The sequence below is a fragment of the Bos indicus x Bos taurus genome, chromosome 14 (assembly GCF_003369695.1).
Source record: "Bos indicus x Bos taurus breed Angus x Brahman F1 hybrid chromosome 14, Bos_hybrid_MaternalHap_v2.0, whole genome shotgun sequence".
NCBI classification, from domain to species: domain Eukaryota; kingdom Metazoa; phylum Chordata; class Mammalia; order Artiodactyla; family Bovidae; genus Bos; species Bos indicus x Bos taurus.
In genome coordinates, this window is record NC_040089.1 from 76174020 (window position 1) to 76199786 (window position 25767).

Genomic DNA, 25767 nt, shown 5'->3' on the forward strand with positions numbered 1-25767 from the left:
CCTTCTATGTTTCCCAGCATTAGGGTGTTTTCCAGTGAGTCAGCTCTTCACATCAGGCGGCCAAAGTATTGGAGCTTCAGCATCAGTCCTTCCAATAAATATTCAGGGTTTATTTCCTTTAGGATTGACTGGTTTGATCTCCTTGCTGTCCAAGGGACTCTCAAGAGTCTTTAATCATTTGCATGTATTATTTTAACCCTAAATTCAATAGATGGAGATAGGTAGGTGGGTAATTACAGAGAAAGAAAGAAAAATAAACCAATGGGCAATGTGCCCACATTTAAATAACCATTTAAACAATTTAAATCAACAATGAAGTTTTAATTCTCACTTCTAAATTATTCACAAGGGTATTTTGACTCTCTGAAGTGCATAAACAGAATTTAAATCACCCAAGCAGAAGTAATTTGCTGCTTTTAAGCCAAAGCCCTGACTAGCTAGAGAGTTGCCTCTAGGAATTAACTAGGACAAAATCCTGATTAAACAACTAATTGGCTTGTCTGCTAATGAAAAGAAAATCGAAGCACATTTCTCTACCTTGAGATACAGAGTCATAAAACAGAAGTTTTCAGAACCACCTCAGAGATGTTTAAATCACTGACAGTAAAATTCAACAAGGTGAAGCCTAGTGAAGGAAGCAATGAGAATGTCCAAGATCCTGATCCAAGCAGTGAGTCGCGGCAAGCCACAGGACAGGTATGTGCCCCATGTCCCTAAATCACTCCTGATTCGCTTCACTTCTTGGCTGGGAGAGGGATTTTCATAAACACTGGGATATGTGATTTCTCTGAAGTTTTACCTGCTACCGACTAAGTCATGGACTGTTCGTCTTTGGGGTTTATCCTCATCATTTTATATACTGCATATATTGGCTTTAAAATGGACTAATGCGTAGAAGACTCTATTACAATTTGGAAAAACCAAGTAAGACTTCGCTTTGTTGATTTTCACTTCTGCCATCATCCAAAATGAAACTGTTTCTCAAATATTAAGCATGGTATATGATCTATTTCCAACAGAGAAGGTCAAACATCCTGGTCTTAGTAAACTATATTTTAATGGTGGTTTCTCTAGACCAGAAGTTCTCAATGAGGAGTAGTTTGCACTGAGGACAACTATCAGTATTTGAAGATATTTTTTGTTGTCACAGTTGAAGGGTAGGAAGTTATTGGTATCTAAAGGGGAAAGGCCAGAGATGCTGCTATAAATCCTAGAATGTGCGGGAGAGCCCTTTACAACATAGAATTATCCAGGTTAACACTTTAATATTACCAAAGTGGAGAAACCATGCTCTGGAAAAAATATTTTCTTAAGTTCTAAGTCTGTTCACCTTTAAAATAAAGATAATACCTGCTTTGTAGCCTTGGTATACAAACTAGAGACAGTATAGAGAAAGCATATAGTAGGGCAATTCTTATTACCATTATTAACCATTTGTATCCTTATGACAGATTTAAGTCCAAATGATAATCATATGATCAACATTCACTTACAGCTCTCTAAAGAACAATTTTCATGAATTACTCACTAGATTTACCTAAAATCACAACATAAGATTTTTAAAGCAAGAATTATTTTCTCATCTAAGGGAACTGGATGAAAGATGTCAAGTACAAACAAGAAGGTACCTCAGGGACTGGCATAGCATGGTCTAATGATTCAGGTTTAAATGAGCCTAGAGTACATAAAATATCAAGATTACCTAATGTTAGCCCTGGAAAATTTGCCTTCCTTTTCTGATTAACACTGACCGTTTTTGCAGTGGAGAGAATTGGAGAGAATGTGCTTAGCATGGCTTTACGAGAGTGTCCTTGACTTCTTTCTAATTCTTGTGTCAAAATAAATAATCTCACACTTTACGAGTTATTTATATGTTTAAAAACTTATAGACGGTCACAAATGTTGAGCTGGGTACTTCCCTTCCGCTAGCCTTGTTGTGTTTCTCTCTGGGAAAGTCATCACAGCGATGCTTGCCAACTTGCCAACTATCATGATTATTTTCCCACAGAGCACATAAAAAATAGCTAATACATTATTCTCTCGGAGAACATAATAGCTAACAGGAATTACTATGTGCCAAACAAAGTGTTGTCCCTTTTCAAGCACTATTGTATTGAATACTCACAATACCCACGGGCCCTGTTATAATTTGCTATTTACACATCACTGACAAATTGCAGACTCTGAATTGGAACCCTGTTCTGGCTGATTTTAGTGCCTGAGAACTAAATAATTAGGTTATGTTTCTACAGAACAGGAGAAATAGTAGTTGAATCAACTTTTCGAAATGCTTAACCTACAGGGGGAAAAAAAGAGATGCTAGAGACAAGGCAAAGTAAACACAAATTCAGGAGCTGTCTTTCCTTCAGAAACATTAATACTGGAGAGCTAGTCAGAGTAGACCCCGGGAGAAACGCTCTTACACATTCTGTGCCATTCTGACGGCCACAATTTATGGATGCTCATCAGGAAGTCTGCTAGCATCACATATCTTAAAAGTCATATTAGGGAATTATTTGAGTCTACTTTTTCCAATAATATGTCAGTAAAAGGAAAATAGTTTTTTATCCAGTTTCAACAGTGCTAAATGTTAAAATTGACACAAAGTTAAACCCCTATTTTCCTCTACAGAATATAACCTTTTAAAATGACATTTAAACAACACATTTCTGAAATACAAATAGATTATTTCAGTCCTATAAGGAAATATCTAGGAATGAATAAATCAATTTGCATTGTATTTTAAGTGTCATTTAAACAGTTAATTCTCAAACCAAAATATCATAGGTAATTCAGATTTGTAAATAGTCATTAAATCAAAAATTGCAAATTCACATTTGTCCAAACTCTCTCTCATACTCCAGAGTAAGGCATTATTCACATAAATTTATATTTATGTACACACAAAACTATGATGAAAATGTTAATGAATAATATGACGTAAAAGTACTTGATTGAAGTCAGAAGGCTTTGTCACTATTTCATAATCTATCCAGAGATCCATTTTCTAGGCAGTTAATCAATTCCTTATTCAATAATATAAGAATGGTAATAGCTGCCTTGCCTAACACGTATGTTGTTACAAGGCTGAAATTAAATCATCTAATTCATTTGCTTTTCAGTTTAAAATGTGTCTGATATACAGTGTCTAAAAGTAATGTCAAGATTCATATCAAGGCTTATAAGACTCTCAAGACCCCTTCCTTCTTCATTGGCCTCATAGCCTCACATGTTTCCCTTTCTGAGCACTTCCGTGGTCTCCCTTCACCTATACACACCTTAGGCTTTTGCTAAACATGCATCCTCTGTCTGGAGTATTTTCCATGCTTTGTCCATCTGGAAAACAAAAATCTCATCTTGATTTGTAAATTCAAGAGTCACTTTCTCTCTAACAGTGTCCATCCTTTCCCTTCCACTCCAGTAGAACTGACCGCTCCACCTTTAGCCCCACCTCTAGGGTCCACAAATATTTTCTCATCATCTATAACATTTCTTGTCAGTTACATTTGTGTGTGTTTATTCCCCCTGCAAGACTGAGAGCAGCTTGGGAGCCAGTTTTTCTGTGCTTTAACCTTATCTCTTGATTCACTCTGTCCCCATAGGAAAATCTTCAGGTATACACTGGCCACATCCAGCGAGATATACTTACATTTCAAGGAAAGCTTAAGTGTTCAGATAAATGAGGAGGCAGAGGCAAATGAAATCGTGGAGGGAATAAAGAAGAGAGCTGTGAGTAAAGACACCAAAGTGCTTTCTTCTCTCCATCACTTTACCTTCTATCACCAAAGACTTAGCTCAGAACCAATGTTCAGGTTACGGGAAGTGAGAACCAGAATTGTGAGAAGCATGTGTCACGGAGAAGCAGCAACCACACCAGAAAAAACAGACTGTGGCCAACAAACTGTTGATGTTGAAGCTGATTATCCAATAGTAGAGTCAGGAATATCCATCTAAGTGCAAGAACTATCACTTTTAGTATATCATAAACAAATGATCAGTTTTGATGATAGGCTTGATAATGAAATGAAAAACTCATAATTACATTCAACTTCATTTTTATGTAAAATCACATATTCAGTTTAGTTCAGTCGCTCAGTCGTGTCCAACTCTTTGCGACCCCACTGACTGCAACACACCAGGCCTCCCTGTCCATCAGCTCCCGGAGTTTACTCAAACTCATGTTCATCGAGTCAGTGATGCCATCCAACCATCTCATCTTCTGTCATCTCCTTCTCCCACCTTCAATCTTTCCCACCACCAGGGTCTTTTCCAATGAGTCAGTTCTTTGCATCAGGTGCCAAAGTATTAGAGTTTCAGATTCAGCATCAGTCCTTCCAATGAATATTCAGGACTGATTTCCTTTAGGATGGACCGGTTGGATCTTCCTGCAATCCAAGGGACTCTCAAGAATCTTCTCCATCATCACAGTTCAAAATCACACGTACAGTCTCTATTTTTTTTTCTCAAAGGGAGAAAACAAAAATGAAAAGAAATGTCTCAAAACCAAGATGCCACCAGTCTCAGCTGAAGAGTCACAGACCAAAATCCAAGGTAAGACCCAAATTTGTAGGAAAAAAAGTAAAAAGTATATTTCTCTGAAATGTATTGTCTGATGAAGCACACTATTCCTTGACTAGATATTACCTAGGGTGATGCTTGAGACAATGTGAAAATATGAATATTTACAAAAATTATTTCTTCATTCAGTCATTTATTCAGTAGATGTCTTCTTTTTCACCTATCACATGCCAGGCACTGGCCTGTGAGTTAGAGAAACAGTGATAAATAATTTGGGTTAAGTTTATATTAATATAGCAAATACTTTTTCAGATAAATGTTATGAAAACAATAAAATAGATGTGGCTTGTGCGTGTGTAAAGGTTCTGTGTTCCTCTGCCAACTCTCTCCTCTAGAAATCTTGTCTCCTCCTAAGGCTGCCACATTCATTTCTACATTGATGATTCTAAATTCATATCAGACCAATTTCTTTTTTAAGACCCTGTTCAATATTTTCCAAGTAACCACTGGACAAATATACCTGAATGTTCTACTGCCATCTCAAAGAAAACATGACTAAAATTGAATTCCTTATCTTCTCCTTCAAATAAGCTCCCTCTCCTGATTTATTTCTATTCCTGGTTCTATCTTTTTTTTCTTTTTCAGTCTCCTGGGCTCAAAACTTAATTGATGTTTTATTCCTCTGTCTAGGCTGCCCTATAAAGAAAATTAGCCACCAAATCTTCTTTCATAAGGGCTCTCAAACCCACTTCATTCCTTTCCGATCCCAACACCAATACTATCCTTATTAGTAACTCATGCCTGCATGACTCCCAGGCCCTAAGTGATCTCTTCTGATTAGAGCTCTATTTTACCCAATCTTTCTCCTTTTTGTCCAGCTCTCAACAGTATTAGCAGATTACTTTTTCAAAATTAATCACTATTTTGATCTCCCATCTCTGCTAGTCTCTTCTAAAGAACCTTGAGTGCCTCAATATTGCCTGCACGACAAAATCTAAATTACTTCACCTGACTTCGCAGGATCTAATCAAATCTACTCCCAGTCCCTCTTTCCAGCCCTTCTCTCCTATTTCTCCTGAGTAGGAACACGACCACCAGGGAAACAGAAAAATGGTAGAGGAATCACTAGAACAGAATATGCTATTGTTAAACAATAACGTAATTATTGTCACAAAACTAGAGTAAATGTCTTAGCTTTTCATATATTGGACAAAGGTCTATCTAGGATAATTTTTAATGATTCTCTAGTTTTACTAGAATAAATCTTGGGGCTGAGGCACAATTGACTTTTCACTAGCCAAAATTCCTGTCTATAAAGAGGAAAAATAAGAAGAATATGAAAATTACAAACAAGATTGTAAATGAACAATCACAAGAAAGGTTGTAAGTAAACAAATTACTCCAAAGTAATATCAACACACTCAAAAGCTGAAGAAATGGTCCCACTGCCATTATATCTGACTGCTCTCACTTAAGAGAAAGACAAAGTGTCTATGTGAAGAAAATAAAAATGTAACAGAAAACTGTAGAATAATCTTGAATGACTGGAGGAAAATAATATGTTCCCAGTTTGAAAGATAACATTGTGGAAATAAAAATCTATTTTTATAGTTAAGTCATATTTCTATTTTTATTATCTCTCTAGTTTTATTGATTTTGTTTATCTATTTTGAAGTATAGTTCTAGATTTTTATTGTCCTTATTAGAATGAAGAGAATACTTACTTTTCTCTATAGAAATCAGCTATTTTGTCCACTATCATTCTTTTGCATTTTCATCTCCTCCAAGATAACAAAAAAAAAAAAACCAGTGTTTATCAAAGAGTCAGCGTTTACCATTTATTTACCTAAGAAGAAATAAAAAAAAAAGTGAATGTTCTGCAATGTTTTTCAACATAAATGTAGTTTAATATCACAAGGAATGATGCTAAAGCTGAAACTCCAGTACTTTGGCCACCTCAAGCGAAGAGTTGACTCGTTGGAAAAGACTCTGATGCTGGGAGGGATTGGGGGCAAGAGGAGAAGGGGACGACAGAGGATGAGATGGCTGGATGGCATCACTGACTCAATGGACGTGAGTCTGAGTGAACTCCGGGAGTTGGTGATGGACAGGGAAGCCTGGCGTGCTGCGATTCATGGGGTTGCAAAGAGTCGGACACGACTGAGCGACTGATCTGATCTGATCTGATCTGAACTCATTACTAAAGCTAGGCTCTTCAATTAGATTATTTGATTTAAAATATTTACTATGATGTGTCACTGAAAGGGAAATATTTAATAAGCATAAGACTCTATTTCTGATAAAAGTTCACATATATAAAATTTCCTCAGAAAGTAAGACTCCTATACCAAGATGATATAATTTAAAAAACAAAAAATGTGTTCTTGACATTTTTTTCCCTCCCATTTTTTGTTTTGCTGAAAGTTTTCACTTTCATCTCAGGTTCAGAGATGTTAACAAAATAAGCCACTCGTCTACAAATAAATAATACAAACATTTGTTAGAGAATTATCTAGCTTACTTTCAATAAACTAACATTAAACAGAAAGAGAAACAGAAAGAGCAGAAGATACACCACCAAACTGGGTTTTGACCAACATCCAGACTGAGTCCCGAGTCACAGCGTCTGGAGTCCCAGCTGGGAAAGGGTCCCGGGCAGCGAGGCCGCACCCTGGGTGGGACTTCAAAGACTGCAGTTTGGGGTTCCCGCTTATAATCCCAGGACGCACACCGATTTCAGCATCCATCGGCGACCAGTTTGCAGCTCTGGTTTCATGTTAGTTTTAGCGTGTAAAACTTGGACTGTTGCTAAGGCTGGGACCTGGTTGCCCTGGCCCCCTCCAGGTCTCAACAATCTCAAGGCTCCACCCCCATCTTATCTACGGTGCTGCAGCTCTTCCACTCCCAGCAAACAGTCACTCTCAGTCTGGGCAGTGTCCAGGCAGGTTAGAAGCAAGGTCAGAGACCCCCTCTGCTTTGTCTCTGAAGCCTAAACAAGACTATTTATTTAATTTCCCTAACACCTTAATGAAAACAAAACTTCAACCAAAAGACACCTCTCTGGATCCTAATTCCTCTTTGACTATTGCCTCATTCCCACGTCCTCCTTTAGAGTAAAGACTGCTTGAAATAGCTATATATACTTGTAGTCTCGGATTCCTGTGGTCCCTTTCTTTTTTACCAAAGTATAGTTGCTTTAATGTTCTATTAATTACTGCTGTACAGCAGTGACTCAGTTACACATATACATACATTCTTTTCCATATTATTTTCCATTATGGCTTATTATAGGATACTGAATATCGTTCCCTGCGCTATACAGCTGGACCTTTTTCTCTTTTTTTAATTTGACTGCACCTGGTCTATCTGTGGCATGTGGGATCTACTTCCCTGACCAGAGATCAAACCGAGGCCCCCTGCCTTGGGAGCACGGAGTCTTAGCCACTGAACCACCAGGGAAGTCTGTGCACATCTTTTCTACAAAGCCACCCTACGGCTGGACCTTACTGCTTGTCCATTCCACATGGACTAGTCTGCATCTGCTGATCCAAGGCTCTCACCAGCCCTCTCCCTCTCTCTCCCTCTTGGCAAGCACCAGCCTATTCTCCGTGTCCCTGTTTCGGTTTCTGTTTCATAGATAGGTTTATTTGTGCTGTGATTTAGATTCTACATATAAGCGATACCACATGGGGTTTGTCTTTCTCCTTCTCACTTATCTCACTTAGTATGATAATCTGTAGTTGCATCCAGTTCAGTTCAGTTCAGTCACTCAGTCCTGTCCGACTCTTTGCAACCCCATGGACTGCAGCACGCCAGGCGCCCCTGTCCATCACCAACTCCCAGAGTTGCATCCATATCACTTCAAATGGCATCTTTCATTTTTATGGCTGCATAGTATTTCATTGCATATATGTATCACATCTTCTTTACACATTCATCTGTCAGTAGACATTTAGGATTTTTCCATGTCTTGGCTATTGTGAATAATGCTGCTATGAACATGGAGGTGTGTGTATCTTTTTGAATTATAGTTATGTCTGGATATACGCCCAGGAGAGGGACTGCTGAATCATTTGTTAATTCTATTTTTAGCTTTCTGAGTAACCTCCCTTCTGTTTTCCACAGTGGCTACATCAACTTACATCCCCACCAACAATGTAGGAGGGCTCCCCTTTCTCCACACCCGCTCCAGCTCTTGACATCTTCTTAGCAACGATTTAAGAACATTATTTAATCTTCAATTTTTTTCAAAAGGAATAGAAGGTTTTTCTGTAGATCATATAAGCATTTTCACTGCATACAATGAACTGTGGTTAACAAAGGGAGGTACTGAGGAAGAGAAACACCCTACAGTAGAAACCAAGTCTACATAAGCCAAAGGAAGAAAAAACCCACAAAACTGTCAAGATGATTCAATTGATTCAAGATGATTCAACTATAATTCTGTTTTATTATCACCTTTTTTAGGTTTTTATTGAAGTATACTTGATATACAATGTTGCTTTACTTTCTGGTTTGCAGAAAAGTGATTCAGTTATACATAGATTGTGTGTGTATATATATATATATATATATATATATACACATATATACACACACACATTCTTTTTCATGTTCTTTTCCATTATGGTTTATCACCGGATATTGAAGATAGTTCCCTATTCTATACTGTAGGACCTTGTTTGTTATCTACCTTATGTATTGCACCTTGTATCTACTAATCCCAAACTCCTGATTTATCCCTCCTCCACCCCCTTACCCCTTTCGTAAACTTGAGTGTATTTTCCATGTCTGTAAGTCTGTTTCTGTTTGGACCTGGAGAAGGGAAAGGCTCCCCACTCCAGTATTCTGGCCTGCAGAATTGCATGGACTATATAGTCCATGGGGTCGCAAAGAGTTGGACATGACTGAGCGACTTTCACTTTCACTGGCTATCTGTATGTCTTCTTTGAAGATATGTTTATTTAGGCCTTCCATCTATTTTTTTTTAATTGGGTTGCTAGTTTTTTCTTATTGAGTTCTATGAGTTATTTGTATATTTTGGAAATCAAGTTCTTGTCAGTCACATCATTTGCAAGTATTTTCTCCCGGTCTGTAGACTATCTTTTCACTTTTTTTATGGTTTCCTTTGCTGTGGAAAAGTTTATAAATTTGGTTTGTTCTCATTTGTTTCTTTTTGCTTTCCTTGGGAGCCTGACCTAAGAAAACACTGGCATGATTTATGTCAGAGAATGTTTTGCCTAGGTCCTCTTCTAGGAGTTTTATATTGTCACGGTGTATGTTTGAGTCTTTAAGCCACTTTGAGTTTGGTTTTGAGTATGATGTACTTCATTGATTTACACACAGCTGTCCAACTTTCCCAGCACCGCTTGCCAAAGAGACTGTCTTTTTTCATTGTATATTCTTGCCTCCTTTGTGGAAGGATTAATTGACCACAGGTATGTGGGTTTATTTCTGGGCTCTCTTCTGTTCTGTTGATCTGCATGACTGTTTTTCTGCCAAGATCATGCTATTTTGATTGCTGTAGTTTTGTAATATTGTCTAAAACCTGGGAGAGTTATGCCTCTTGCTTTGTTTTTTCCCTCGTGATTGCTTTGGCAATTCTGCATCTCTTATATTTATATGATTCCATATAAATTTTAGGATTATTCATTCTAATTATGTGAAAAAATCACGGGTAATTTAATAGGAATCACATTAAATTTATAGATTGCTTTGGGTAGCATGGCCATTTTAATAATGCTAATTCTTCAAATCAAACAGTATGAGATATCTTTCCATTTCTTTAAATCATTCTGTTTCCTTTATCATTGTTTTATAGTTTTCAGCATATAAGTTTTTCACCTCCTAGGTCAGGTTCATTTCTAAGTACTTTGTTTTTTGATGAGATTTTAATAGTATGAGTTATTTTATAATAGTAATGGTCTCAAATCTGTGGTTCTCACATAAAAATATAAGCTTAATGGCATGAAACCAAGGATCACATCTTCAGGATTATAAGTTTATTCTTATTATATTTTATTCAAAGTGTATTTGTAAGCTTAATTTTCATGATTGGTAATAAAAACTCTTTGTGGAAGCTTCATTTAACAGAGGAGCTATTTGAGTAGGAAGGAGAAAAACAGCATCATTTAAATTTGCAAACTAAGCATGTCTTCAAAAATTTTAATAGGAATAACAGATACTTTGTTTTGAAAAAGTAAAAGCAAAATTATTACTGCTTAAAGATAGCATCTTACACATGGTTGGTATTTTTGTGTTCTTCACTTCAAAACATGCAGGTGCAATGTCATAATATCTGCAGATGTTGATTTCTGATTATAGAACTCTTATCTTCTGCTGAGCATGGTTTAATTTATATCTGCATGGAAATGAAGAATGCAATATATTTTGGATTCAAATAAAGATAACTTACTAAAGTCCTCTTTTGATTACAATCATCTTTCTTAGGATTACACTTCATTTATGTTACATTGAATGGTTCTTTAAATAAATGTTTTGGTACCAGGAGGGAATATGTAAATACTTACCTAGTGATTCATGATGCTGTAAAGTGACTCTGTTGTGTGGAAGTGTATCAAAGTTAGGTGCCCATCGCCAGTACAATGTGGTAGGTTGAATAATGCCCGCCTCAAACATGTCCACACCCCAACCCCCAAAACCTATGAATTTCTTACCTTACATGGAAAAAAAATGCTGATGTAATTACGTTAAGGATCTTGAGAATGGTAATATTAGTCTGGGTTATCAAGGGGACCACAGTGTAGCCAGAGGGTCTTTACAAGCAGAAAGCAAGAGGGCCAAAGGCTGAAGAAGGGGATGGGATAAGGGAAGTAGAGGTTGCATTGATGTATTCTGAAAACGGGGGAAGGGACCCTGAGCCAAGGTATACAGGCAGCCTCTACAAGCTGGGAAAGATGAGGAAGCAGATTCTCTCCTAAAACCTCCAGAAAGAACACAGTCTGTCTTAAAACTTCTGACTTACAAAATTTCTGTTGTTTAAAGCCACTACATTTGTGGTAATTTGCTATAGCAATAGAAAACTGACGTATATGGCTTCAAAACACTCCATACTTTTAAAAGTCACAATTAAAAACATTTTTTTCTGTCCAGACAATCATGCAATTAATACTAAAGGCAGTGTTTTATACTAGAAAGGGCATTGATTTTAGAGTTTGACACTCCTGAATTCAAATTATAATTCTACTACTTACTAGTTTTTCTGTGATCTTAGTCAAGATATTGGAGAAGGCAATGGCACCCCACTCCAGAACTCTTGCCTGGAAAATCCCATGCACGGAGGAGCCTGGTAGGCTACAGTCCATGGGGTCGTGAAGAGTCGGACATGACTGAGCGACTTCACATTCACTTTTCACTTTCATGCATTGGAGAAGGAAATGGCAACCCACTCCAGTGTTCTTGCCTGGAGAATCCCAGGGATGGCGGAGCCTGGCGGGCTGCCATCTATGGGGTCGCACAGAGTCAGACACGGCTGAAGCGACTTAGCAGTAGCAGTCAAGATATTAAACATCTCTGACTCAGAGCTTGCTTATATATAAAATAAGGATAATACTGTCATGACTAGGTTGTGGGTATAAATTTAAGTAATATAGGTGAAGTATTGAGCATTGAGGTTTGTAAATTCCAGTGGTGACAGAAGTCAGGGCGTGCAAGTGAGGATTGCTCATGCCCGATCCAAAGAGCCCCGAGGCCACGCGGATCCTACCAGCCGCTTCCACGTGGGGATATGGGTCACATGCTTCCAGACATTTCCATCTCCAGTCTAGAGAGACTGCAAAGACAAATCTTAGCTTGAAGTGTCCCAGTTTTTAAACATTGACTTTTTAAATGTTCACAGATTTCCTTTTTTAAATCCCAGAAGGAAAAACTGAATTCTTGTCAAATTTAACCCATACCACCATCCCGTGGCCTCTAACCCACCACCTGTAGGTTCTCCATGTTGTTCAAACCTGTGGACGCTGACACCCTCAACAAGATGCGTTTAGTTCTCCTCTTACCCTTCCCTTCCTCTCCACTCGTGCCTTTCAGCCCAGACTGTGTTGCAAACAGATTACAGCTGTGGGATCCCCCTGAATCTTCTGGGCCAAACAGCTCTCCACAACCAAGATCCCAGCACTCCAGGTCCAGTATAGTGTAGGTCTGCAGAGCATCCCAGGCCTTGCCAGCTCCCTCCATCTCTCCAAACTGACGTGGCCTGCATCTCAGCTGCTTCTTAACAGTTTGAACAGAGATCCAGAGAGATAACAGCTCTAGAGCAAAACTATTCTAAAAAAATAAAACGTGTTGACTTTTTAAAATATAGACCAAAAAAAGAGGGGCAATCCTAGCTTATTTAAACAAGAGACCCTTCTTTGGGCTTCCTGGGTGGCTCAGACAGAAAAGAATCTACCTGCAATGCAGGAGCCCTGGGTTCGATCCCTGGATCCAGAAGATCAGCTGGAGAATAGAATGGCTATCCTCTCCAATATTCTTGCCTGGAGAACTCCATGGACAAAGGAGCCTGCCGCCTCTGGTCCATGGGGTTGCAAAGAGTCAGACACCACTGAGCAACTAACACCACTCTTTAGTCCTTGGCAGTAACAATTAACTTGTACAATTTAACTTGCCTTATGTGGGATAGGAAAATAGACAGACTATCTACTGAAATCTAATTTATAAGTATCAGTAAATTCCCCATGTAAGAGCAAACAGCTTGACTGGCATCCAGAAGAGGAACTACTATGGTTAATTTTAGCATTATAGTCCATTCTCTGTGACTGTCAGTCCTATTCACCAGCTAAAGGTAAGATGGGAATATAGAAACCACAACAACAATGACAAAAATGAATTAAATTTTTACCAAAATTGCTCCAAGCATATTTCTCTGCTTCATCTGAAAAGAAACAGTCTTATATAGTATATAACTAGAATTATAGAGCTCACTAAGGAATATTCTTTCAAAAATGATACCTAATGTAGTGATGGACAAAAGAAATGAGAAATGAATAAACTTGGCATGTGAAATTTCTGAAAATTTAGTCTAGAAAAAAATATATATATCTATACCGTGTCTTTTATGGTTTGAAATGAGGAAGAAAAGTCCAAACCATGCTGGGTTGGCAAGGGACAGAGGAGTGATCAGGGCACCTTGGGTGACAACGGCTCGCTGTAGGAAAACGTGCGGATAACTGGAACTGAAAAAGCAGTCTGGGGACAGAAGCTGTCCTAGGGGCTAATTGCCTTCTCTGACTCTTGTTTCACGGTCAACGTGGCTTCAGTTCTCAAGATGGCTATGTTCCTGTCTGCGTATCTCCTCTGGACTGCTCTCCCGCCATCTATTCACTTCCTGGTCCATAGTCCAGAGAGAGTGGTCTGCCTGACTCAGATAACAGCCTTTGTTCCCAGTGCGCAGCCTCCGTTACAGCGTGGCGCTCTCCAGGCAGCTGCGGACGGCCGCCTTCTCTTGCTTGCCCCGCTCTGGGCGCCCTCAGGCACTGTTCCTGCTTGTGACGTAGCGGAAGTGGGGGGCTGTGTCGGCTAAAAGAATAAGTTAGGCAGAGAAACCATACTCTGTTTTAAATATCAAACGGAAGAGCAGACTAGGATCAAATACCTCCGTTTCCATCTTTTTTTTAACTAAAAGCTTGAGACTGTAACCAATGTGAATTGGATGGGTATTTTTGCTCATTTATTATTTTTTGGACAAAATGCCATTTTTTGTAGCTTGAATGATTTAAATATATTTGCATAATTCAGTTACACCAAACTCTGTTTTTAGGCTTCTTTCTACTAAAAAAAATATAGGAAATCACATTCTGCTTTCCAAATCCCTGGAATCCTTTCAAGTAAACAAAAGTTCCTGTATACCCCACACACATTAATGCTGTGCAGACATGAAGGAGTTAATATAGATACTTTTTTAAAAGATAATTTTAATTTATCGTAGTCTGGCTGGTGGAACACTTTGTATTTATATTGCATTTTTCTCAAATGCAGTCTTTATCTAATCCTCACAGAAATCCCCATGACAAAAGTATTTCTCATTTTATGGATGAGGAAACTGTTATAGAAAAGCGACTTATCTAGAGTCACCCAGAGAATTAGTGATGTAAGGATTAGAGCTCTCTATTCGGTACCTAGCACCAGTAAATCACCACTTGCCTTAATACCTATACATAAAATGTATTTTCTAGATGAATTATTCCCTACAAAATGTCCTGGAAATCAAGCATGACGTTGAGAAAGTACCAGAGCTGATTCTGACACAGTACCAAAGCTACCTTATGTGGATCTGTATTCTTTTTTGTTTGCTATTATTCATTTTTTTACTTATGGAGATGCATGTTAAAGCAAAATCTGCCTAAATGTAAAAACCCCTTCAGGACTTCTTAGCGTGTTACGGCTGCCTGGAGGAACGCTAACCTCTGACCAGATTCAAGGACCTCATCTGACACTCTTGGCAAAGGCTTCTGCCTGCACACCTCCAGCAATGGGGCCGTCACTGCCTCACAAAAATGTGCGTTTCACTGTTAGACAAGTTTAAGAATGTTTGAGGTTTGTTTGTGTGTTTTATAAATTCCATGGATGGATTCTTCCTGTGCCTTCTGGACTGTGTGAAATAATTTTATTTTCTTGTCTATTTAATGGCCCTTCAAAGAATTGGAAATAGTGGCTAGGTCACTAGTTAGTCTTCAGTAACTTAGCTAAAGAACTTAAGTTCCTCAACCATTCCTCTAATAGGAAGGTTTCCAGAACTCTCACCTACTCTGATTCCTTCTTCCTTAGATTTTTAAAAATTGCATGAGCACTTAATGTAAAGTACTCCATTTTTCTATTCAGTGGCATTTCAGGGTGCTCCATCAGACTCCATTGTACATGCATTGCTATAATGTTTGCCAGCGTCCTCCGTGTCATTTCACAATCTGCAAAGATGTAATAAAATTTCAAGTGTGATCAAAGTGTTATGTTCTAATTAAAATTATTCTAAGGATACCTATAGTCTAGCAACTATAAAATTAATCACAAGCTGAGCCATAAATATAACCTTGGGTGCCCATTAATCATATGCTTCGTAAACTGTGTTATTCACTTTTTAATGCCAAATGTTCATTCATTAAGAGGAAAATAACAGTATCATTTATGCATCTAATCAGAGTACTCAGATTTAGTCTTTATTAATTCATCCAGCAACTAGCACTCAGGTATTGTTGGCATCTAATAAGAGCAGAAGCAGAAGATATTAAGAAGAGGTGGCAACAATACACAGAAGAACTGTACAAAAAATATCTTCATGACCCAGAAAACCATGAAGATGTGAACACTCACCTAGAGCCAGACACCCTGGAATGCGAAGTCAAGTGGGCCTTAGGAAGCATCACTATGAACAAAGCTAATGGAGGTGATGGAATTCCAGCTGAGCTATTTCAAATCCTAAAAGAGATGTTATGAAAGTGCTGCACTCAATATGCCAGCAAATTTGGAAAACTCAGCAGTGGCCACAGGACTGGAAAAGGTCAGTTTTCATTCCAGTCCCAAAGAAGGGCAATGCCAAAGAATGTTCAAACTACTGCACAATTGCACTCATCTCACATTCTAGCAAAGTAATGCTCAAAATTCTCCAAGCCAGGCTTCAACAGTACGTGAAACGAGAACTTCCAGACGTTCAAGCTGGATTTAGAAAAGGCAGAGGAGCCAGAGATCAAATTGCCAGCATCTGTTGGATAATCAAAAAAGCAAGAGAATTCCAGAAAGGCATCTACTTCTGTTTTATGAATTACACCAAAGCCTTTGACTGTGTGGATCACCACAAACTCTGGAAAATTCTTAAAGAGATGGGAATACCAGACCATATGACCTGCCTCCTGAGGAATCTGTATGCAGATCAAGAAGCAACAGTAGAACCAGACATGAAACAACAGACTGGTTCCAAATTTGGAAAGGAGTATGTCAAGGCTGTACATTGTAACCCTACTTATTTAACTTATACGCAGAGTACATCATGCAAAATGTCAGGCTGGATGAAGCAAAAGCTGGAATCAAGATTGCTGGGAGAAATATCAATAACCCCAGATATGCAGATGACACCACCCTTATGGCAGAAAGTGAAGAGGAATTGAAGAGCTTCTTGATGAAGGTGAAAGAGGAGAGTGAAAAAATTGGCTTAAAACTCAACATTCAAAAAACAAAGATCATTGCATCTGGTCCCATCACTTCATGGCAAATAGATGGGGAAACAGTGACTGACTTTATATTCTTGGACTCCAAAATCACTGCAGATGGTGACTGCAGCCATTAAATTAAAAGATGCTTGCTCCTTGGAAGAAAACCTATGATCAACCTAGACAGAATATTAAAAAGCAGAGATATTACTTTGCCTACAAAGGTCCATCTACTCAGAGCTATGGTTTTTCCAGTAGTCAGGTATGGATATGAGAGTTGGTCTATAAAGAAAGCTGAGTGCTGAAGAATTGATGCTTTTGAACTGTGGTGTTGGAGAAGATTCCTGAGAGTCCCTTGGACTGCAAGGATATCCAACCAGTCCATCCTAAAGGAAATCAGTCCTGAATATACATTGAAAGGACTGATGTTGAAGCTGGAATTCCAATACTTTGGCCACCTGATGGGAAGAACTGACTCATTGCAAAAGATCCTGATGCTGGGGAGATTGAAGGCAAGAGGAGTAGGGGACGACAGAGAATGAGATGGTTGGATGGCATCATAGACTCAATGGAGTTTGAGCAAGCTCCCAGAGTTGGTGATGGACAGGTAAGCCTGGTGTGCTGCAGTCCATGGGGTTGCAAAGCGTTGGACATGACTGAAGGACTGAACTGAACTGAATAAAAAGATTTGTTTTTGAAACAGAACCCATAATGTATTTGCTGTTTTAAGAGTTAGAAATTTAACTAAGTAATAAGATCACCTGCATCAAATATTCCAACCAATGAAAGCATTTTCAGGTCTTCTTTTTACATTCATCCAAAAAAGAGCCACTTGAACCAATGCCTAATTAAGAACTTTATTCCCAAATTAGTTTCTTTATTTGAATCCCTCCTTTTGCAGCAGTTTTTTAGTGCCACTGATAAAATATAGAAGGTTGATGACTTTTCATCAATCGTTTCCTGTCTTGAAGAGGAAAGCAGGTGTTTCACACCCACGCAGGTCGTCACCAAGCCCTGCTACCAGGGGGTCAGGCAGTCTGGAGGTGCATTACTGAGGCCCAGGCTGGAGACAGAATCAGCCAGGTTTTTGGAGAGCACTCAGTACTCACCCTTGCGCATTCAGTAAAAGCAGCCATATCAGAACACTCTGATATCTGCCATGGGTACACATTCCAGGGCCAAATTTGACCAAGTATCCTGATGAGATCTGGCAATTGCTCGACAGTGTGCAAAGAGCACAGTTGGCAGGAAGGCTCATTCCGTTCATTTGTGCAGCTACAAAAGAGGGAATCCTGCTGTCCATGTGCAAAACTGGGAACAAGTACAATGCCCAGCTCACAGAATTCTACCCAGATGCCAATGTGAGGTTTGCCATGTATTTTGGATTTCTCTTTCATGACGAAGATGATGCAAACAATGTGACCATCTGTTCCCACAAACAAAATAACATGCTGCATGGATGAAAAGACACCCACACTGACTATGGTTGATGGAGAGCCTTTTGTTTTCAGTTCTCAGAGGTATTTTTTTTTAGTTGTTCTGCTTTGAATCCAAGAATGGAAAATAACTGGTTTCTCATCTTCATCAATAAGCTATGATTGAGGATTTATTTTATAATTGAAATGCTTATCCACAAAGCAAATTAGGCTATAATTAATTTCTAAATAGCCCAGATTTGTCATAATGGAGCATCCTTTTAGAAAGGCTTGGTAATATCTAGAGGAGACCTGGTAAGATGTGAAGATCTGCTTACTTAGTTTAATCCAAATGTTGTGGAATAAAGATAAATTCTTTATTAGAATGGAAGAAAATAACTGCTGCAAAACGATTGGTCATATAATTGGTACTAGCAGAAAAGTAACACAGCAAAGATACATATGCTGTGGATTGAATTAGCAATGGAAGAGGAAGAAGAGGATAATATAACTTATACCCATGTGCCTCTCTAAGAAGTAGTCACTAAAAGTCTCCTAAGGAATATTCTGTTTTACAGATTCTGCCTCTTTTATATTCAGGAGGGCTTTTTCTGAATTCTTTTATTCATTTTTCATGCTCTACTTCAATCCTAATATTCTTTGGGGGACAGGTGTTTCTAGAAATTCATATGTGCACAAAATAACTCATAGCCCTTTTTTGGTCCAGACTCCTTTGATGAGCTCACGTTAACCCTAGTTCCTCTCCATGGGAAAAAATTTATACAAAACATATAGTGTCAAGAGTTCCAGTCCAGGAATGTACTGGACATCCACAGCCAGAGGTTAAGAACTCTGCTTTAAAATACCATACAGTGATTGCCCCCAATATTTGTAGACATAGGAAAAAGAGTTGGCCATCCGCTTTCTTAGGCAGCAGTACATGGCACAGTGTCAAAGATCTGGAAAATGACTGTGGGAGGTGGATAAAAAGAAATAGATATGACTTGAGCCAAATACATAAGGAAAATTCTTCTCTTTTATTTCTATCTCAAGTTTCTTAGTACAAAATGACATATGGAAAGTGTGTTTCCTATCTTCCAGCCAAAATTACTTTAATTCCAAAACAAAGGTAAATAGATGCAAAATGAAAAAAAAAATCATCTTGGAAAATCCAGGAGTTTGTTGTATATTGTGTTAGTCACTCAGTCATGTCTGACTCTTTGCGATCCCATGGACTATAACTCACTAGGATCCTCTGTCCATGGAATTCTCCAGGCAAGAATACTGGGGTGGGTTGCTATTCCTGTCTCCAGGGGATCTTCCCCACCCAGGAATCAAATCCTGATCTGGCCACATCACAGGCAGATTTTTTACTGAGTCAGCAGATAATTTTTTTTTTTTAATTGCTCAAGTAATGACTTGACTTTATTCTTGAAACATGTTCCTGAAAAGCTTAGTATATTGAAAACCTTTAGATGGATCATAGCAATTTTGATATTAAAGTACTTGTATGGTGAAAACTTTTGTAAAGTAAGCGATCATCTCCCGATTTATCAGTTTTGCAAACCCAAATTTTCAATACTGTGTTGGCTTAAGTTTTTAAAATTATAATGTACTATAATAAAGTAAGAATCATTATTTGGGCTTTGATTTCAATTTCCTAAACATAGTACATCCAATTAAAAATAAATTAGAAACTGTGAATAATGAATTAAATTGTATTCATTGTATTTCTTTGCCCCCTCTATATTTTCTTTTTATATTAAGCAATTTACTTTCATTAAAATATTCTCTAAAATTCAAATATTTACCCATGAATTGATTATTCCCTGGGTAAATTACAATTTAAACTATATTAATTGGAAATTGTATTTGTAGGTTTGAATGAATAAATAAAAATGAATCTAATACATATTAGCTTGCATTGCTTCTTCAGAAAAGAGGTCATAGCTAAAATGATCAAATCAAAAGCCATTTTTATCAATAAGCAAAATTAGAATGCAAAATTCTAAATACCAATGACATCCTTTTTGCCTATTTTATTTTTCTGAATTTTTGATGAATCAATTTCAGCCATAAATTATGAATACTTTAGCGAACTGAAAATGCCTTTTGAATGTTAATTATTTTGAATATTAATCCTTATTAATCTCAGCTTTGCTAATATCAAAAAGAAATTATACCATGTGAAATTTTTGTTGCATAATGCACCACATTTAAGTGTATTTTTTAATCAGTCTGAAGGTTCTGCATGTTATTAAGATCTCCTGAATAAGATCCTACTTTGTTCAGAGGAATCTGAGAGGAGGTGTTCTGGAGAAGACCATCCTGAAAAAACAAAAACAAGCATCATCTGCTGTCCAACACAGCTGTATTAAGAGTGGCATATATTCTTCTATTTATATGTTGTTTCTTTTCCACAGATAAAGTCTCTGAGAAAAATACACATGAAGATAGGACCACAAACCCTGACCCTCAAAATCCAGCAGCATCAACTGGAGCAAAACCAGAGCAGAAGGAAATGGAGACAGGGAAAGAAGACCCGGTCAGGTAAGAGCTCAATAAAACACCTAACTCTGCACTCTGAACTTCAGACAGCTAGTCCTCATGGACACGACTGAGCGACTTTCACACTTTCCCATTCCTCACTTGAGCTGAGCACAGGCCGAGAGAACTACAGCAGTCACACGGCACAGGGGACCCGGGCCGGAGCTACAGGGTGGTTTCTGTCTGTCCAGCTCACTGTTCCTTAGCAGCCCGCCACGGCCGCGAACCAGGATCTTTACGCAGCCAGTTGGCCATAGTCCAAAGCACACCAACAAAGACATTGTAGTCACATATCTGAGTCATTAATATCATCTTGCCAATAGCCTACATAGTTACGAGGCTTGAATTTTTTTAAAGGACTTGAAGAGAATGTATGATTCTTCTCTGAATTGCAAAGAAATAGCTACTTCAATTCTGCAAACATTTTATTGTTCCAGAAGATTATTATTTCCTTTCATCTGCAAAAGAAAGTGTGATATGATAACCAAGAATAATTATAGAAAGAGATAATCTTCATGCCACTGAAGGAATACAATTATATAAATACTTCCCACAAAATTAGTGGAAATATCACAAAGGAAATGGCAATTTCCATGTGAATCAGCAAATCCACAATAAAACCCAATTTGAAGCTCCTTCACTTGGCCACCGCTTGGCATGTTTTTATGTGTCTGCTGATCCAATTTGAATTGCTTTTTCGGGATACGTTTTTCGGGATACATTCTTCTTCACCTAATAGAGTACTTTCACTTTTCTGAAATAAGCGTATCCTTATTTAAGAGGCAAGAAGACCTGTCATTTATAAAAAAGTTAAAAGTACCTTGGCTTCTCCTGCACCCCCTATTCCCACTCCTCTCCCAGCCGCTCTACTGCATTAAACTGTGAGCTGCCAAGAGGTGTTACAAAGATCATCTGGGGCCCAGGGTATTGGGTTGAACAACAGGCATCAGAAAAAGTTCATTTTTAATAAGCATAGATTTGACTGCATGAGAAAATAAATTCAAGCTTACTCTACCACACATACAAAAAACAGCTTGACAAAAAGTAAACATGACATTTTATTTAGGCAGAGAGAAGATACTTAAACTCTGAAGTAAATATTGGACTCTCAAAACTGGGATAAGTATTTATATTATATCTGTAACAGTTGGCGTTTATAGACGGTTTACAGTCCTTTTGGTGAGTCACTGTTGTCTTTACTGCAAAGACAAGCTGCCAAGGCACAAAAAGATTAATTAGTTTGCCTCTAGTTGTAGGGTCAGCTCCGCCAAGATCAGACAGTGGAAAAGTCAGATCCCGGAGCGGAACTCTCCCTGCCTCCCACCAGTACACTCGCTGCTAATCAACAGCTTAACTTTCTGAACTGATCTCTCTTTCTAGCATTTATTTCAGTATATTTTATTTTTTGTAACAACCAGGATGATAGGTAGTTTTTCAAAGGACTGGAGTGGAAGCCATAACTAACATTTTTCAGGATACATTCTTCTTCACCTAACAGAGTACTTTCACTTTTCTGAAGTATGAAAATGCAGACATTTCAGTTACCCGGAAAATGGATCATATCTTAAACACACGAAACTCCTGGACATGGCCTTGTCTGTTACCCCAGAGCGTAGTTCCTTCCCCTTCTTCCTATGTCTCTGCTCCAGTCACACCAGTCCCATTTCAGACTCTTGGACTCATGAACTGATTATTCTCTGGAACGTTCGATTATTCATTTTGCAATATGGGCTTCCTAGGTGACTTAGACAGTAAACAATTTACCTGCAATGCCGAAGACCTGGGTTCAATCCCTGGGTCAGGAAGATGCCCTGGAGAAGGGAAGGGCAACCCACTCCAGTCTTCTCGCCTGAAGAATCCCATGGGCAGAGGACCCTGGCGGGCTACATTCCACAGGGTCACAAGGAGTCAGACACGCCTGAGTGACTAACACTTTCACTTTGCAATATAAGCAGCAAAATCTCTTGAGAATTACTGACAGACTGAGTAGACCCATGTTAGTTTAAAGCTCTGGCTTTATAGCCAACCACACTTTTCCTCAGGATGGAGGGACAGCCAGTTACATTGAAGGAGCAGCTTAAAAGGATGACTGGAAATTCCAGCGTCACTTTTGACTAATATGACTAGAAATCCTAATTTTAAATCCCGTGGAGGACTTACCAAAGCCTTCCTCTTTTGATTTCACAGGCATCAAGGGTACCACATCTTGAGTCCTAGAGAGCAGAGGTTTTGTACATAACTAGAAAATATCAATGGTAAAATAAATTTCTATTAAAAGTATTATTTCACAACACTCTCAATGAGTAGTAATGATTTTGATATCTTCAGTTATTAAAAATCAGCAACTTTAAACCTGGGCAAAACCAGGTTTTAAAAAGCTCCTTCTCCTTGAAAAACATTAAGGATTTGATTGATTGCAGGTGCTAAATATAGAAGCTGTGTGAATGACATTCTCACCTTAACTTTTTGAACTTAAAAAAGTTAGAGTATTAATAAATAAAACTTAAAGTCAGGTTTTTTATTGTAAGTGCATATATTTTATCCTCTGACCTAAGCCGTGGGTTGAATAGGAATTATGTGTCCAAGCTGATTGATTAGTATTGGGGAGAATGCTTGTTGTAGATTTTTTCTGTCTTTGTGTGTAAAGTGCACTGTGATATTATTGATTATGCCTTTAGTTTCTGTCACACTTAGCAAAAGATGTGCCAGAGGTAGATAACAAGAGAATCAACAGGATATAGATATAAATATATTTTTAACAAGATTGTTGTTGTTCAGTCACTCAGTCATGCCCATCTCTTTGTGACCCCATGGACTGCAGCATGCCAGGCTTCCCTGTCCTTCATCATCTGGAGCTTGCTCAAACTCATGTCCATTGAGTTGGGGATGCCATCCAGCCATCTCGTTCTCTGTCATCCCCTTCTCCTCCTGCCTTCAATCTTTCCCAGCATCAGGGGCTTTTCCAGTCAGTCAGTTCTTCGCATCAGGAGACCAAAGTATTGGAGCTTCAGCTTCAGTATCAGTCCTTCCAATGTATGTTTAGGACTGATCTCCTTTAGGATTGACTGGTTGGATCTCCTTGTAGTCCAAGGGACTCTCAAGAGTCTTCTCCAACACCACAGTTCAAAAGCATCAGTTCTTCAATGCTCAGCCTTGTTTATAGTCCAACTCTCACATCCATACATGACTACTGGAAAAACTGTAACTTTGACTAGACGGATCTTTGTTGGCAAAATAATGTCTCTGCTTTTTAATATGCCATCCAGTTTTGTCATAGCTTTTCTTCCAAGGAGCAAGTGTCTTTTAATCTCATGACTGCAATCACCATCTGCAGTGATTTTGGAGTCAAAGAAAAGAAAGTCAGCCACTGTTTCCCCATCTATTTGTCATGAAGTGACGGGCCCTGATGTCATGATGTTCATTTTCTGAATGTTGAGTTTTAAACCAACTTTTTCACTCTCCTCTTTTACCTTCATCAAAAAGCTCTTTAGTTCCTCTTTGCTTTCTGCCATAAGGGTGATGTCATCTGCATATCTGAGGTTATTGCTATTTCTCCCAGCAATCTTGATTCCAGTTTGTGCTTCATCCAGCCCAGCACTTCGCATGATGTACTCTGCATATAAGTTAAATAAGCAGGGTGACAATATACAGCCTTGACGTATTCCTTTCCCAATTTGGAATCAGTCTGTTGTTCCATGTCTAATTCTAACTGTTGCTTCTTAACCTGCATTCAGGTTTCACAGGAAGCAGTTAAGGTGGTCTGATATTACCGTCTCTTTAAGAATTGTCCAGTTTGTTGTGATCCACACAGTCAAAGGCTTTAGCATAGTCAGTGAAGCAGAAGTAGATGTTTTCTGGAATTCTCTTGCTTTGTCTATGATCCAATGGACACTGGCAATTTGATCTCTGGTTCCTCTGCCCTTTCTAAATTCAGCTTATATATCTGGAAGTTCATGTTCACATACTGTTGAAGCCTGACACGGAGAATTTTGAACATTACTTTGCTAGCATGTGAAATGAGTGCAATAGTGTGGTAGTTTGAACATTCTTTAGCACTGCCCTTCTTTGGGATTAGAATGAAAACAGACCTTTTACAGTCCTGTGTATAAACAAGACTTTATGTATATAAAGAGATTTATTATAAGGAATTGTCTCCGATGATAATGGAGGCTGGGAAGTCCCAACATCGCCAGGCAGTGAGCTAGAGACCCAGGAGAGCCAATGACATAGTTCAGGTCTAAATCTGAAAGTCTCAGGATTGATGGTACAATTCCAGTTTGAACGCTAGCAAGCTCAAGACCCCAGAAAGCACAAAGAGTCTGAATGCAGGAAGAGCTCTTGTCCCTGCCAGAAGGAGTCCCTCTCACTCATAGGAGGGTCCGCCTGTTTGTTCTGCTCATGCAGGCCCTCAGCTGATTGGACACACAGCTGTGTACTCTGGCTGTGGCTGTGAGGGTGCTTTGAATGACTTTAACATTTGAATGTGTAGACTAAGTAAAGCAGAGTGCCCTCTCTAATGTAAGTGGCCCTCATCAGATCAGTTGAGGGCCTGCATGAGTAGAACAAAACGGCTGACCCTCCTGTGAATGAGAGACTCTTCCTGGCAGGGACAGGAGCTCTTCTTGCCTTCAGACTCTGTGCCTCCTGGGGTCTTGAGCTTGCCAGCTTTCAAACTGGAATTATGCCATCAATCCTGAGACTTTCAGATTTAGACCTGAACTATGTCATTGGCTCTCCTGGGTCTCTAGGTGGTCCTGGTGGTACAGAACCCACCTCCCAATGCAGGAGACATAAGAGGTGCGGATTCGATCCCTGAGACGATCCTCTGGAGGAGGACTTGGCAATCCACTCCAGTATTCTTGCCTGGAGAATCTCATGGACAGAGGAGCCTGGCAGGACATGGTCCATAGAATTGCAAAGAGTTGGCCTTGACTGTCGTGACCTGGCTTGCTTGCACAAATACCCGGGACCCTGTGGCTCAGGGTAGGTGACACATACTATTAATTATCACACCAGCTCCATTACTCACATAAAGCAGTTGACACTATACAAGTCCTTGTTTTTCTGATGCTAAAATATGGTCTTTTCTCACCATTTCACAGCCCTCTCCTCTTACCTGCAATGGACTG

At 38.8% G+C, this 25767-nt stretch overlaps 1 protein-coding gene across 1 annotated transcript in view; it reads left to right on the forward strand.

Moving 5' to 3' along the window:
- The first annotated feature begins 363 nt into the window (after nucleotides 1–363).
- The window catches only part of CNGB3 (cyclic nucleotide gated channel beta 3), a 187306-nt gene continuing 161902 nt past the window's right edge, over nucleotides 364–25767 (forward strand). The window contains exons 1-3 of the mRNA XM_027560636.1: nucleotides 364–696; nucleotides 4470–4551; nucleotides 20515–20641. Of these exons, the coding sequence (XP_027416437.1) occupies nucleotides 586–696; nucleotides 4470–4551; nucleotides 20515–20641 (320 nt within the window). The 5' untranslated portion in view covers nucleotides 364–585. The remainder of the gene's footprint in view (nucleotides 697–4469; nucleotides 4552–20514; nucleotides 20642–25767) is intronic.